The sequence below is a fragment of the Eurypyga helias genome, unplaced genomic scaffold (genome assembly GCF_000690775.1).
Source record: "Eurypyga helias isolate BGI_N326 unplaced genomic scaffold, ASM69077v1 scaffold14021, whole genome shotgun sequence".
NCBI lineage: Eukaryota > Metazoa > Chordata > Aves > Eurypygiformes > Eurypygidae > Eurypyga > Eurypyga helias.
Window position 1 is genome coordinate 120,131 of NW_010231762.1, and position 14,089 is coordinate 134,219.

Below are 14,089 nucleotides of genomic sequence, written 5' to 3' on the forward strand. Positions count from 1 at the left end.
GGCTGTTGAAATGATCTGCCAAATATCCCTTTATATAATCCTTTTTTTTATTAGCTAGTGCTAATAACTCCTTATTTAATTATTTGGTCTGGGATTGTCCACACAAAGCATGTTCTTTGATCCTTACAAACTTTCTTTTTTTTTTTTTTGAATGAAATTCTTTTGGAAAATGGTGACTGAAGCCATGAGGTGTTTCTGTGGAAAGGGCTGGAGAAATGTACTGCTTTGCTCAGATTTTCAATTTTTCAGTTTTCAAGGGCATTTCCTTTTAAATGCTCTGGTGTCGCAGCACCCTGGAGCAGAAGCTCAAATCTTTATTTTGTGGACAGGTACCCTGCCTTTTAGGTGAAAAGCCGTGAAAGCAAGTTTCTAAGATCTCATAAAGGCTTTGCAGCTTGCACATCACACGTAGCTATTTAACAGCTAAAACTCTCTGGAGATTCCCTCCTAACTGAACATGTTTGAACCTTCCTCATCTCTGAGAAGTCATCATTTCTCCGTTACGTTCACACATGCCCTGGCCAACATCTGCGGTGGGTCTTTGCCGTGGTGAGACCAGAGGCTGGCAAGGAGAGAAAGGATGGGGAAGATGAACAAGACTACAGAATGAGGATAAGGATGTTAGTATAAATACAGTGCCTTTGCATCAGGCTCTGACCATGCTTTCACCTGTGTGAATTCAGTACCTTAAGGTAGTTTGAGGCAGTTGCGTAACATGGTGCCTTACTTCAATATAAAACAGATTTTAAATGCATCAACAAAAAGGGCGAGCAGACTATGTACATTTTAAGATCATACAGTGCTCACATGGATAAGTCTGCTTTCATTCTATTAAAAAAAAGAAGCGACATGTCTTTGAGGGACAAAAATCCTAGTATGTCTTTCCCTGTTACTTATTTTCCGAGGTTTAATAACTTTTTAAAGTATATTTGGTACATGTAAATTGGATTTATTTTGGACCATCTGATACCACATCCATCCACTAAACTAAAAATGACAGCAGTGCAAGTAAATACTCTATGTCAAAATAATAACTTACCCGAATTTGGCTGAACCTCGTGGGTGGGTTTTTTTAAGAATATATGTGTATGTGTATATGGATATATAAATATGCACTTATACATGCACATATATATATATTTATGTAAAGGAATATCTACAGACTTAGACTGTTTAACTATTGCCAAGATAATTCCATTGTTTAAATATCAAATTAATAAAACAATAACAGAGACGTCACTGGTAGAGCTAAAAAACTGACATGATCTGTTATCTATAAATAAAACTATGCAATTTCACAGCATATACTATTGCAAATATTTTGCATTTGTTTATATAGAATGGGAACTGGAGTGGAAACAATGAGATGAAAATCGTGTTCTGAGTAGTCCCAGAAGGAATACCTCTGCTTGGTCAAATGGCAGCGGATCGCTTCTGGCATCCGTGGGAAGATGTCATTCGTGTCATCACACAATGGCCTAGGCTGTTCTTTTATGCTTTCCCATTATTTCTTCTTTTTTCTACATGCTTCAGTACTCTGGCAGTGGACATCTTTTGGGTTGCTTTTTGGAAGACAGAGATACGAACTTACTCTTAGGCTGACAATTATATTATAGGCTAATGCAGACTTACTTACAGAATAAAAGCTGACACAGGATGAGCTATTTCAGGGAGTTATGAGTACATTTTTAATATTAAAAATTTGTGTTAGCAGCTTTAATAGTATTCTACAGTTTCATGAAGAAGAGTATTTCACAGCTCTGTGCAAATTGTATGTGCCTGGCAGTGTAAAATTGCACAGTAATGTGTGCAGACAGGTAACCTTTTTGCTTATATATTACTCTGCACGCATCTACACACATACGAAAGCAGCGGCTTTTGTTTTACCGTCCTATAGACTTCATGTGCATTTCCTTTTTGTTTTACCATGACTGGGTTTTTTAGATTTTGGTAGGGTCTTGTTCAGGTTCATCTGGTTCTGAGGTTCCATCTCTTCTGGCTCTTGTTTTGTATCTCATCTTCATGTTGACAGAACACCTAAAACTAGTTGTATTTCTCCCAAGGGCTTCAGGAGACCTGTCTGACATGGCATCTGGGATGGATTGACTGAATTCCCAGCAGCCACGCAGTGTTCTGCACTTTAGATTTATTCCCAAAATGCTTACTGGTGTTTAGCAAAGACCTAGGAATTGACATTCATGATGGCATAATTTTGGCTCTTTAGACTTGGGGAAATGAGTTCTAAGACTAAAAACTGAAAAGCCAGACTTTTTTAAAGACATCAAAACTAAGCCTTTGCTCTAGAAGCAATAGTCAGGGATTCCGTGGTCATTGTAGCAGCAGAATAAACAGTATGTTTTATTTATTCTTCTTTCCCTGCATTAATACCACTGAAATGCATGTCCCATGAACACTCTCAATTTGTTTTTTAATAACTAGTCCTCATGCCTTGGACTATGGGCTGTGTTCTTTCAGAACAATGTTCCTCTCTCCAAATACCTTTTTGTTTCCCGAACATTAGTGAATAGTTTGTTCTATACAGCATCTCTTCCTTCAGAGCTGCCCCTTCTGTTAATCTTGTCTGAAGCTGGAGAATTGCAAATTGTTTCATTGTATGTGTGTCATGATGGGAATTGCAAACTGTATATCATAGAATGTGCCATCAAACTAGGTGATGCGGGATTTTCGACATGTCAAGTTCTAGTTCAAAGAGTGATATATTGTTTCCCTTTTGGAAAGATCCTAAAATACGTTTTTGATTTCTTTTGATTTAGATTTTTTAGGTTAATGTTTTTTTCCATTTGATGAGTGCCATAGAAATTATTATTATTCTGCTCTGATACAGTCAGGGGAGCTAATCAGTTTTAATCTTAAAATAACATTTTTGTCCTCCAACACATTCAGAGTTATGCTCAATCACATGCTGTGAACATATGAACAAAGCAATGCCACATAGATCTTTATGGCCTCCTTGTCATAGGCGGTGAGTGTGTGTAGCTGGGTATGACATGAAAGCATGTAAAAATCTATTTCCCAGTCAAAACACGACTTCCCAGCCTGTTAGATTTAATACGATGTGTGCCTCCAGCAGGCATTTCTGTGCCCTTCCAGACACTGGCTCTAACAGTGTGATTAGAAGAATGTACCTGTGTATGGTCATAGGAAATCTGGAGATACCCACTCCAGAACACTTGGGGTTTTATAAAGGATGCTTCTTCCAGGGTAAAAACTGTTTCTCAGGAGCTCTTTTTATTAAAGAGTTTCAAAATACCTTTTTATTAGAGGTTATTAAAGCTTTAACAGTAGTCCGATAGATATATCTCTTTAAAGACAGTGAAATTGTCCCAGTCTTGTCTTCCATTTGAAGGCAGAACTGTATTCCAAAGGAAATAACACCTTGACACCTTTCCTAGTGTTTCAGGGCCTGAGATAAAATGAGCTTTGTTTCCTCTCACCTTTAGTCATCGTTGGGCTGTAGTGTGCCAGAAACGCTGGAGTTTTACATACTTTTGAACATCTTTTGGCAATACATCTCCTTCTCCACCGATTTAAAAATATATATAAATAGTTATGGGTTTGGTTTTTTCAGTAACATAGTCTTCCAGTCCCTCCAAAAATCACAAGTGCTCTCAGACCCACATGGGCGCATGGTGCACCTGTAAGCCCCATGCCCATCCTCCCCTCTTCGTGTGCTTCGGCAGCTGGGCACTGAGCAGAGGTCTTTGCTCGGCTGGTCACGGTGAGTGTCAGATCCTTTAGAGTCAACATTGTCTTTTTATGTTTTCAAGTTCAGGAAATGGCAGTTTCCTGAAGAGCATATTGCATTTTGTGTGGTGTCCCCTGCCAAAAATAACCATTGTCTTGCTTTCATTAAGACTTTTGGACATTAAGACGGCTCGTAGTTGCAGATTCTGTGGCAAATTATAGCTAGATACCAAAGGTCTGTCTGATGAGACAGCTGACCTCTTCATCTTAAAGCTGAGTTTGAAAATGGTATCTGCTTTGTGTTTAATTTTTTTCGTGTATTAAAAAGGGTGGGTTTCCTTGATTCCTTTTCACTTTTGGTTCAGAAGTGGTGATGCTTGGCCTTTATGTCTAATGGTTGCCCTATTTGTTCCTTACCAGCAAATTTGTGTTAGGGTAAGGGCAAATGCAGCTCAAGTAAGCATTTAACAGAAAACAAGATTAGTTCAGTCTGTGGTGCTTCGCCACATAATTCTCATTTTGAAAGCAGTCTGGGATTTGCAAGTGGACAGGAGTAACCTTTATCAGGCCAACCTTTGCACAGGCTGTCCCTTCCATCCTTATTAGATAAGGACATGCATTCTCACTCACGGAGACAGGATCATAATTGTTTTCCTTCACACAGATTCTCTCACAAAGCATTATAGAAATGACATTAACAGCATGCTGGAATGCAACCACACGTGGGATGTTTTTATCCTGACAATGAATTATCACTCTCTGTAGCAGGAAGAAGACACTTTGCCTCCAGGTACTGGTGAAAACCTTTAGGGAACCTTTAATGAAAGTCTTTAGAGAACCTTGAATGGCTACCTACAGCAGAGAGGATTTCCAGCTCGCTTCATCTGAAAGGTTGATCTCTCTAGGTGTGCGGAGACATAGTCTAAAGCTATGCAGACCTCATTTTTCATACCTCAGCAAGTGCTCTGCCTTCAAGAAATGTAAAATGATAGTTCCAAAGTCAGCAATTGGTCTCAAACCTCATGCTACAATACCTCAGCTCTGTCTTTTGCCTTCTACCTGCATTACCTATCATTTCAAGCTGTGAACTGTGGAGGATTTGACAACGAGCATCACTGGCAAGTCCCACTGTCTGTGTGGTTGGCACTGTGTTGGTTGAGTTGTTTCACCTGGTCTCTACTCGCTCCCTGATTTTTTTTTTTTTTCCTACTCCCACAAAATTTAGCAAATAAAAATGTTTGTGGCATTGGAGGGCGGGTTGCCAAAGTAGCAGATCAGCATAAATTACTAAAATAGCAAATAACGTTGCTGACAAAACAGTGTATCCTGAAAATATATTCCCTTTATATGCAGGAGAGTGTTTTTATTTATGAGAGGAGGATGATTTTTTTTTCCCTACTTAGAAAGCAGTTTTCAGCATTGCAGACATTCATTTTACTTTACTCACAAGGGATGCCAATAGCTTGTCTCTGAAATAATCAATGCCCTTAAAGCCAGTAGTCTTTTTCCTGGGCCACATGGAAGCTTTCGCAGTTTCACGCAAATGACTACGTTTTCAGCTCAAACTTCATTTTTCAAGTTTGCAAGTTTTACCCAAGGTCCTCACTGCTCCAGGCCTGTCATGCTGAGGTATGAGGTACAGTGAGGACTGTCGTGTTTACGTGCTTGAGCGTGTATAGAAGGCTCTTGGCTTGAGATGGTTTCAGATCTTCCACCTCATGGCTCTCAGGCCAGTCGCTCAGCACCACTTGAGTAGTTAGAAACAATTGCAGCAGGTATCACAGGTGCACCTGCACGGGGCAAGGGACTTCGACCCCTTCTTCACGTCTGTTCTGTGCAGTACTTTCTGCTTCTAGGTCAGGATGAAGCCACCAGAAGCAGGCAGGAGATGGTGATAACCAACTAGGAGGTGTGAGGCTGAGACTGGATGTGGGAATGATGGACACAGACTAGCAGACTGCCAGAAAGCTTCATTGTGTTTGTACCGTAAGATCCTCAGCTGCAGCTCCTGTGGCCGTTGAGAACAGTGTCTATCACAGTACCTCTACTTCAGCTTCTCAATTTGCTTTTTCTTACAAGGCAGGATTTAGTGTGGACACCAAGGGCATGGCACAGGATTTGAAAGTCTGTAGAACACATTGGATATTGTCCACACATGGTGAAATCCTTCCAATCTCCTGCGGTAGTGTTGCATCACGTCGTTGTTTAGCTATGTTGTCCTTTCAAATGAAAGAATTAACTGTATAGAAAAGAGCAGGGTGAAGATTTTAATGCTATTTGAGATGGGGTTGTCCTGATGTAAAACAGTCTGTTATTAGCAACTGTGACATGTGAATAGATGGTATTAAGCGATCTATACATAATTCTCTCAGCTTGTGTGTGAACTGCTACAAATGAATGAATAATATTTATGCAGGCATGCTCTAAACTGGTTGATAATGCACTAAGTGGAAGCACAGTCATTCTTTCTTCTGTTATGTAAAATACTCAAACTGTTAATACAAGTTTCCTTTTCCTGTGGTTTTGTTTTCCTGTGAGAAGAGCTTGACAGATCATTTCTTAACTGATGTGTCCCCCAGGGCCATGATATGCTGATGCTTTAAGGTCCACACTTTCTACTGGTGTACGTATGTTAGGTTTCTGCATGGAATTTTTTAGGTTCGTTTCTGCTTATAAAGTCCTGCATTAAATGGAATTTGATTGCTTGAGAATGGGCATTTTCTTGGAATAGTGGTGAAACAGTTTACTAGCAGTCTTTTATAGGGCATACAGTTACAACATGTTATTTTTAGTTTAAAATTGAGAGTGATGTGGTTGCAGCATTCAATTCAGAAATTTATATACAATTTTCTTTTAATTGGTAGTTAGAAATTCATACACATACATACACTGGTAACCATTTGTTAGAGTGAATTCAGTGGGAAATTTTGGGAAATTGGTAGTATGGATCTGATATTTTAAGAAACTGGTGACCTTCCTTTATACATGATAGAGTAGCAGGTCACAGAGTATATGTCTTGCCCAAGGAGTGATGCACTCCAGCCCTCATCTTCCTGCCATTCCTTCTGAGGGACCTAAAAGGAGAGCCATTGCTCCTTACTTTTCAGGCACCCGCATTTCCTTCTGTTGAGCAGACTCCCAAGAGTTGGAGATGCCAGATCTCATCCTATTGTGGAACAAGGATCCGATCTGTCTAAGCACTTGTCCCAGAGGGTTTGACAACATAGATATGGACCAGCCAACACAAGAGTCAGTGAGGACAGTAATGCTTGACAAAGCCCTTTTTGTCCTGGAACCCTCCCCCCGCCCGGTGCAGGTATGGTGGGGTTGACATCGTGTTCCCCAGCATTATTCTCTGTTGTCCAAAGGGTATTCTCCTTGTCTGCCTGCTTTTTATTGGAAAAGACGATGCAGAAGCTTAATTTTAAAAAGCCTTCCTGAAAAAGTATTGTCAATTTTTCCTGGTTTTATATGGATTCTGGTTATAGTAAGCAAAAGCAGATGCAGTAATTCTGGATGGAAGGAGTTACATAGCATAGTTTTGACAGGTAAGTTTATTGTCCCACATTGTTCAGCTATCAAATTCTGATAATTGGTGCCATATACATATTTTGAGGTGCTATGGAAAACAAGTCAGCTTTTGCTTTTCCTCTGATCTCTTTGCTGCCCCATTTTAGATGAATTTATTTGACCACATAAAAATTGCATTAAAAATTAGTTAGGTAGGCTTTGGGGCTTTCTTTCCCTGATACAGTCTCACTTTGAATAAATCAATTGATTAAGGCAATTGTTCTGTGTTTCTGGTTGCTTCTCTGGTTAAGTGTGCTTTATGGTTGGTTTGAAAGATACTCTAATTTGATCTTTTAAGACTCTCTGCGTTATTTTCTGTAGAATCATTCTGTGAAGAAAGGGTTAATAGTTCTATGTGCATTTACACCCAAGGCTTTGCTCTGCCAAAGAGCCTAGTGGATAGATGGAAAGCTCATGAAAGAATCATGACAAGACACTACATAAAGCAGACATAATGCTGTAGAAGCACAGCATCTCTTAAAGAACAGCTATGGCCTAGACTAGAAAATCATTACATGACTTTTTAGCCTCACTGCCTACATCCCCTTGATGAAAGTAAAATGTAATGTGCTTTCTCTAATGGGCACTTGACTATCTGTAGTGCTCCTGAAATGTGTCTGTAACTACTCAATGAAATGCTTATTGACAAATCAGCTTAGATCAGCATAAACAGTGGTACTGTCACCACTGTATGCCCATCACAACATCATAAGGGTTGAAAGCTTTTTCTAGGTGGAAGCATCTATAACCAATATTATTCCCTAGAATTGTCACAGAGGTTGGCAGAGACCTCTGAAGGCCAGCTCCCCTACTCAAGCAGGGCCACCTAGAGCAGGGTGCCCAGGCCTGTGTCCAGGTGTCCTTTGAGTATCTCCAAGGATGAAGACACCACAGCCGCTCTGGGCAACATGTGCCAGTCACCCTCACAGTATAGAATTGTTTCCTGATATTGAGAGGGACCTCCTCTGTTTCATTTTCTGCCCATTGCCTCTGGTCCTGTCACTGGGCACCACTGGAAAGAGCTTGGCTTGGTCTTCTTTACACCCTCCCTTCAGATTTTTTTGCACATTGATGAGATCCCCCTAAGCTATCTGTTCTTGAGGCTGAGCAGTCTCAGCTCTCTCAGTCTTTCATCACAGGAGAGATGGAATTCACTGGATCTCCCATAGCTCCATGTCTTGTACTTGAGGCCCAAAACTGGACCCAGCGCTCCAGTAGTGGCCTCACCGGTGCTGAGCAGAGGAGGAGGGTCACCTCCCTTGATGTGGCCTGAATATTATAACAATATAAATGGCCCAGCTCCCCTACTCAAGCAGGGCCACCTAGAGCAGGGTGCCCAGGCCTGTGTCCAGGTGTCCTTTGAGTATCTCCAAGGATGAAGACACCACAGCCGCTCTGGGCAACATGTGCCAGTCACCCTCACAGTATAGAATTGTTTCCTGATATTGAGAGGGACCTCCTCTGTTTCATTTTCTGCCCATTGCCTCTGGTCCTGTCACTGGGCACCACTGGAAAGAGCTTGGCTTGGTCTTCTTTACACCCTCCCTTCAGATTTTTTTGCACATTGATGAGATCCCCCTAAGCTATCTGTTCTTGAGGCTGAGCAGTCTCAGCTCTCTCAGTCTTTCATCACAGGAGAGATGGAATTCACTGGATTGTCTCCCATAGCTCCATGTCTTGTACTTGAGGCCCAAAACTGGACCCAGCGCTCCAGGAGTGGCCTCACCGGTGCTGAGCAGAGGAGGAGGGTCACCTCCCTCAGCCTGCCAGCAACACCTTGTCTAACGCGGCCCAGGACAGCGTTTGTCTACTTCGTGCAAGGACACATGGCTGGCTCGCATTCCACTTGGTGTCCCCCAGGCCCCCCAGGTCATTTACTACAGAGCTGCTTTCCAGACAAGCAGCCCCCGGCCCGTGCTGGTGCAGGGAGTTGTTCCTCCTCAGGTGCAGGACTTTGGATTTGCCTTTGTTGAACTCTGTGAGATTCCTGGCAGCCTGTTTCTCCAGGGGTCCCTCTGGACACTACAACTCTCAGGCCTCTCAGCCACTGCCCCAGCCACTCCTTGTCATCTCTGAAGAGACAGGAGAGCAGGCACCATCTGACAGCTTCAGTTCTCTCTATGATTTATGTTGTTACAGACAAGAGGATATCAAGGTTGTGGAATTCCTTTGTCAGTCTACAATTGAGTTTTGCTAATCAGCTAAGTTGTCTATAGGAAAGAGGCTGTTTTCCTTTCAAAATAAGGTGCCAAAGGACAATAATGTTTTCAGCCTGTAACCACTTCTACTCAATGCTCTGTATTGCTTTTATTTCATCATCTCTTAGGATGCAGGAAGTCAACAAATAGGCTTTTTGCTTGGAAGCTGTGGAGTTACTGTGGCCTTGACTAGCGACGCATGCCATAAAGGACTGCCTAAAAGCCCCACAGGGGAGATACCACAGTTTAAAGGTATGCTAACCCTTGCTTATCATGGATATCACAGGTCATTTACTGCAGTAGTAGTCACTGCCCTTGCAGTGGGTGAGGATCAGGCCTGTGATGAAATGCTTGCCACAAGAGCAGCTGTGGCGGCTGGGACCTGCTTGCCGCGGCTGTGCAGCACTGGCTGGTAGAGATTGCGGCTCCCGCCTCATGGCTGCCGAGCAGTATGAGGGCTCCTGATCTGCTTCTCCGCTGGCTCAGCCGAGCTGCTGAGATCCTCTGTGGCCACAAGAGAAATTAAACCAACAGACTTAGGTCTGTAATAGATGAGAAGCACTCGTAAGATTCAGTCCTATAGCTAAGTCATAGGGACAGTAACCTCTGACAGGAGAGTGGTCATATAACACTTGGGTCAATAACAGCTTAAACTGTGCCCAGCCATTTCATCAGGCATTCTCTGAGAAGGCCACGATAGCCCTGTTTCCTGGAAAATCTTCTTTCCCATGCTACGCTGAGTTTTAAAAGCAGTAGTGTTTAGGTAATGGTGACACAGGCATTTGGGAAAAAAATCTCTGGCAGAGAAGAGTTTTGTCTTGTCTTATCTGGCAGAAACTCGACAAAAGCTGACTCTCCTTTGTACCTCAGGTTGGCCAAAGCTGCTGTGGTTTGTCACAGAGTCTAAACACCTCTCCAAGCCGCCTCGTGACTGGTTCCCACACATCAAGGATGCAAACAATGACACAGCTTACATTGAGGTGAGTTAATGAAGATGCATCTTCTCCTCGAATCATTGCATATGGCACATCTGGATTAGGTAAACATCATTATTCATTCACTAGTCACAAAAGCAAAGAACATTCTGTTTCAGCCTCTTAATAAGTAATATTTTCTAATAAATTGTAGTGGGTATTGATTTCAAAAAAGTTAATGAAATGTTAAATTGCATTTTGGGGGTTTCTAACATTCATGTTTTTGTGTCATTTGTGTGACTGCTACAATATTACAGACCTGAACGGGCCTATAAGCAAGCTGGGGGGGACTTTTTACAAGGGCCCGTAGTGACAGGACAAGGGGTAACGGCTTTAAATTGAAAGTGGGGAGGTTTAGATTAGATATCAGGAAGAAGTTCTGCCCGGAGAGGGTGGTGAGGCACTGGAACAGGTTGCCCAGAGAAGCTGTGGATGCCCCATCCCTGGAAGTGTTCAAGGCCAGGCTGGATGAGGCTTTGAGCAACCTGGTCTAGTGGAAGGTGTCCCTGCCCATGGCAGGGGGGTTGGAACTAGATGATCTTTAAGGTCCCTTCCAACCCAAACCATTCTATGATTCTATGATTAAACTTGCCTTGACCAATCTCAGTCTTGTTCACAGTGTGGGCTTGCCCACAGGCCTTGAGATGGGGAGACAGCAAGTTTCACAGTGAAGCTTCAGTTCTCATATCACGAACTTCAGACCCTTTTAAAGAGAAGGAACTTTTTGTTCAAATGCTTGCCTGTCACTTACCGCTTTGTGAGTCACACTCCCCCCAGAAGACCAGAATCGGGAAGAGAAATTAGTGTGGCTGGTAAGTTTTTCTCTTTTTTTTTTTTCCCCTTCTTTTTTCCCATTTCTGCATAGACTCACATGCCTCAAATTCAGTGATGTTAGTACTGAATTTAAATGATAATTCAGAGGGAATAGGTTGAATTCAGCTGAGCAAAGGTATTTCCTATCTTTCTGTGGTAAGAACACTGGGCTAGAGAAGCAGAGATGACTCTATTTTCAATCTTGATGATTATCTTCATCATGGAGAAAGATAAATATTTAATTTACTTTAACTGCCATTAATAGTTTTCAGACTCTTGCATAAAATTGCAAAAATTACTGTAGTCGTCAGCAATGATCTCCTACCTCATTTTTATGCTGCTTTCATGACTCATATTTTTCTGATCAAAGAGCTGTGTCGTTCAGACTGTATACATATGGATTATTAGATCAGCACCCAGCAAGGATTCTACGGTTAGCTCTTATCAGATGCCTTGTAAGACACAGAAAGGAGAAGCTCAGGTTTATTGGTTGGCCTATAAAATCTAACTTTTGAACACTGAGCAGACTAAACTAGGTTATTCTCTGCTAAATCTAGTCAGTCCTTCAGTCATTGATGTGATCAGAATTGTTAGAATTATTTTTCCATAATGCCTATATTTAAACAACAGATGGATTTCTGACATCAAGCCTGGGAAGCTTTAGTCAGAAAGAGAAAGCCTATCTGGGAAAAGTGTCTGTTAACATAAAAATGCCTCCCAAAGTCCTCAGTATGTCTTCCTTCTTAAAACAGAGTCACTAGACGTGTCCATCATTCACTGACATAGGACACACTTTAAACCTAATTATTAAATAGTGGAAATAGGGCAACTATTGCACATTGACTTTTCCTGTTTATTTCCTTTTAGTACAAAACATGTAAAGATGGAAGCGTGCTTGGGGTGACTGTGACAAGGATTGCGCTGCTGACGCACTGCCAAGCTCTGACCCAGGCATGTGGATACACAGAAGGTATGGAGTATGATTCCCTTACTTCATCCTTAGAGTCAGGTGTGAATTGTACTTTGTTTCTCACCAGGCTCCTGTCTCATGTTTTACATCAAACCGTGTCAAAGGCCTCTAGACTTAAAAACCTGCTTTTTTCCGTGTTTTAGAAAAGATGTACACGTTTAAAATATCTTTGTGAGAGGTACAAACTATGTTCTAGCCAATACAAATTGGGCAGTGGAGACTTACTATGAAAGTTAAGCTTTGAGGCCATCAGTCATGTTACACTGAAGCTTACTTCCTTTGAGTGGGTTTGTCTTGGGTAACAGCCATGTTCTAAAAAATAAACTGTGTTGTTTTTGTTGGACAGCTGAAACAATTGTGAATGTATTAGATTTCAAGAAGGATGTTGGTTTATGGCATGGGATTCTTACAGTAAGTATGTTTTTTTTTATTTTGTGTGAGTATTTGAAAATAAACTAACCTAGTATGCTTATTACTATCACAAACTGAGATGTCCTACAGTGTCTTCTAATACATTTTTCTGCTTGGAAGGCAAAACATATGTGACTTAAACTGATCTTCCGCTAGAGCACTTACCCATAATGAGCCTGGTAAAGACGCCAGTGTATTTTTATTCATCATGTCAAGTACTCTGCCCCATTCTTACCACATTGTTCTGATCTTACTGATGCATGATTTTGAGATCAGGCTTTATAGCAGAAACAAATTAAGTGAGTACTTGTCTCTGTAGCAATAGGATCCAATAGCTGTATTGCTGCTGACCAGCTTCTCTGTCAAAACTTCTACCAACAGAAGATTTTGCTAACATTAAAGCATTTCTGATGCTTTGCATGAATTGCCTACGTGCTGTTTGAAAGTCTTCCTTGATTGACACAGGAAGCAACTTGCATCTTTTTAAGGATTGTTTCTAAAGGTGCTGATCCAGTCAATGACTGACAAAATACTTATTATTCACTGATCATTTCAAGAACAGGTATCAAGTTTTGAAGGGTCACTGTTTTGGGGTCCCAGGATGTACAGGCCCTGCATCCTATGATTCCCAGGGATCTGATTTTCTTTTCCTATGCAGTGTTATATATCAAGGGCACTAATAACACTTCTGAAGCAGAAACGATCTATTAGGCTTAACGGCCATAAGAATCTCATATTAAAAAAATATCTTTATCACCAAAGTTGAAAGCAAGCATCTAGTAGTTCTTCTCTACACCTTCCTTTGCTGTTAATCTCAGTATGAACTTCATTTTTTTCATGACTTGCCTGTAAGTGCTATTCCTGAACGTACACTTGTGCCAGACTGAAAGGAGAACAATCTTTTGCAGTTCTACAAGTGTTTAGATGACTAATCCACTGGGACACTTAACCTTTCTTAAGCCTAGATTTTCCAAAACAAAGGCTGTATTTAATCTGAGCTGCTATGAGTGGACATGTGTCGACCTCAGAAGATGTTTCTAAATGGTAACAGAAGTAAAGCAGCAGCTCATTTACAGGACATTACTTCAGTAGTAACACTGAGATACCACTAAAGCAATTCACTGCCTCAGACTGGGAGACTGGTTTTGGATGTCATTGGTTTCAATCAGCTGCTTTCTCTAAGCTTCCTGCAACTTTCCATGACCTTGTTGAAAATACTGGAATTAGCCCACCTGGAGGAGGACTAAAAAATTCCTTCATTTATTTTCTGTTAAATAAGTTGATTGCTGCTTAGTCTGTGACTCCCAATTTATGCGTCTACTGATAATTTGTGCCCCACTGTCATTTGTGGTTTTTCAGTCTTCACAGAGATGGATTTCTTTAGACAGATATGTTGCTGTTACTTGTCCTTTTGAGCAAAGAGTCTTCATGTATACCGAAGTTCAGCA

The 14,089-nt window shown here is 41.3% G+C and overlaps 1 protein-coding gene across 1 annotated transcript in view; it reads left to right on the top strand.

The window, feature by feature from the left end:
- LOC104516772 (disco-interacting protein 2 homolog C-like) overlaps window positions 1–14,089 on the top strand; it is a 141,464-nt gene that overhangs the window by 50,267 nt on the left and 77,108 nt on the right. The window contains 4 exon segments of the mRNA XM_010161211.1: window positions 9,602–9,725; window positions 10,344–10,453; window positions 12,128–12,230; window positions 12,577–12,641. Coding sequence (XP_010159513.1) covers window positions 9,602–9,725; window positions 10,344–10,453; window positions 12,128–12,230; window positions 12,577–12,641 — 402 coding nt within the window.